The sequence below is a fragment of the Volvox carteri genome, assembly GCF_000143455.1.
Source record: "Volvox carteri f. nagariensis unplaced genomic scaffold VOLCAscaffold_6, whole genome shotgun sequence".
Lineage (NCBI taxonomy): Eukaryota > Viridiplantae > Chlorophyta > Chlorophyceae > Chlamydomonadales > Volvocaceae > Volvox > Volvox carteri.
The window spans coordinates 568017-568239 of NW_003307549.1; the positions used below are offsets into that span (position 1 = coordinate 568017).

The 223-nt window shown below is 72.6% G+C and overlaps 1 protein-coding gene across 1 annotated transcript in view; it reads right to left on the reverse strand.

The window, feature by feature from the left end:
• Nucleotides 1-223, reverse strand: part of VOLCADRAFT_103430 (uncharacterized protein) — a gene marked incomplete at its 5' end in the record, with an annotated part of 15403 nt that overhangs the window by 9518 nt on the left and 5662 nt on the right. The window contains one exon of the mRNA XM_002947425.1: nucleotides 36-193. Coding sequence (XP_002947471.1) covers nucleotides 36-193 — 158 coding nt within the window. The remainder of the gene's footprint in view (nucleotides 1-35; nucleotides 194-223) is intronic.

A 223-nucleotide genomic window follows, 5' to 3' on the forward strand; every position in this document is an offset into this window, starting at 1 on the left:
CATCTCGCTCTCTCTCTCGTTCTCGCCTACCCCACCTTGCACGCGGCCCTGGTTGACAGCCCCGCCAGGCTCTCCTTCCTCAGCAGCTCCAGGGGCACCCCCCGGCCCGCGGAGGCCCTCACCGCCTCCAGCAGGGCAGCCAGCGCGGCCGCGTAGTGGGTCAGGCGGAGCATCTCGCCCTCGAAGCCCTGACCTGACCGGGGGGTCGGGGGGGGGGGTTTGG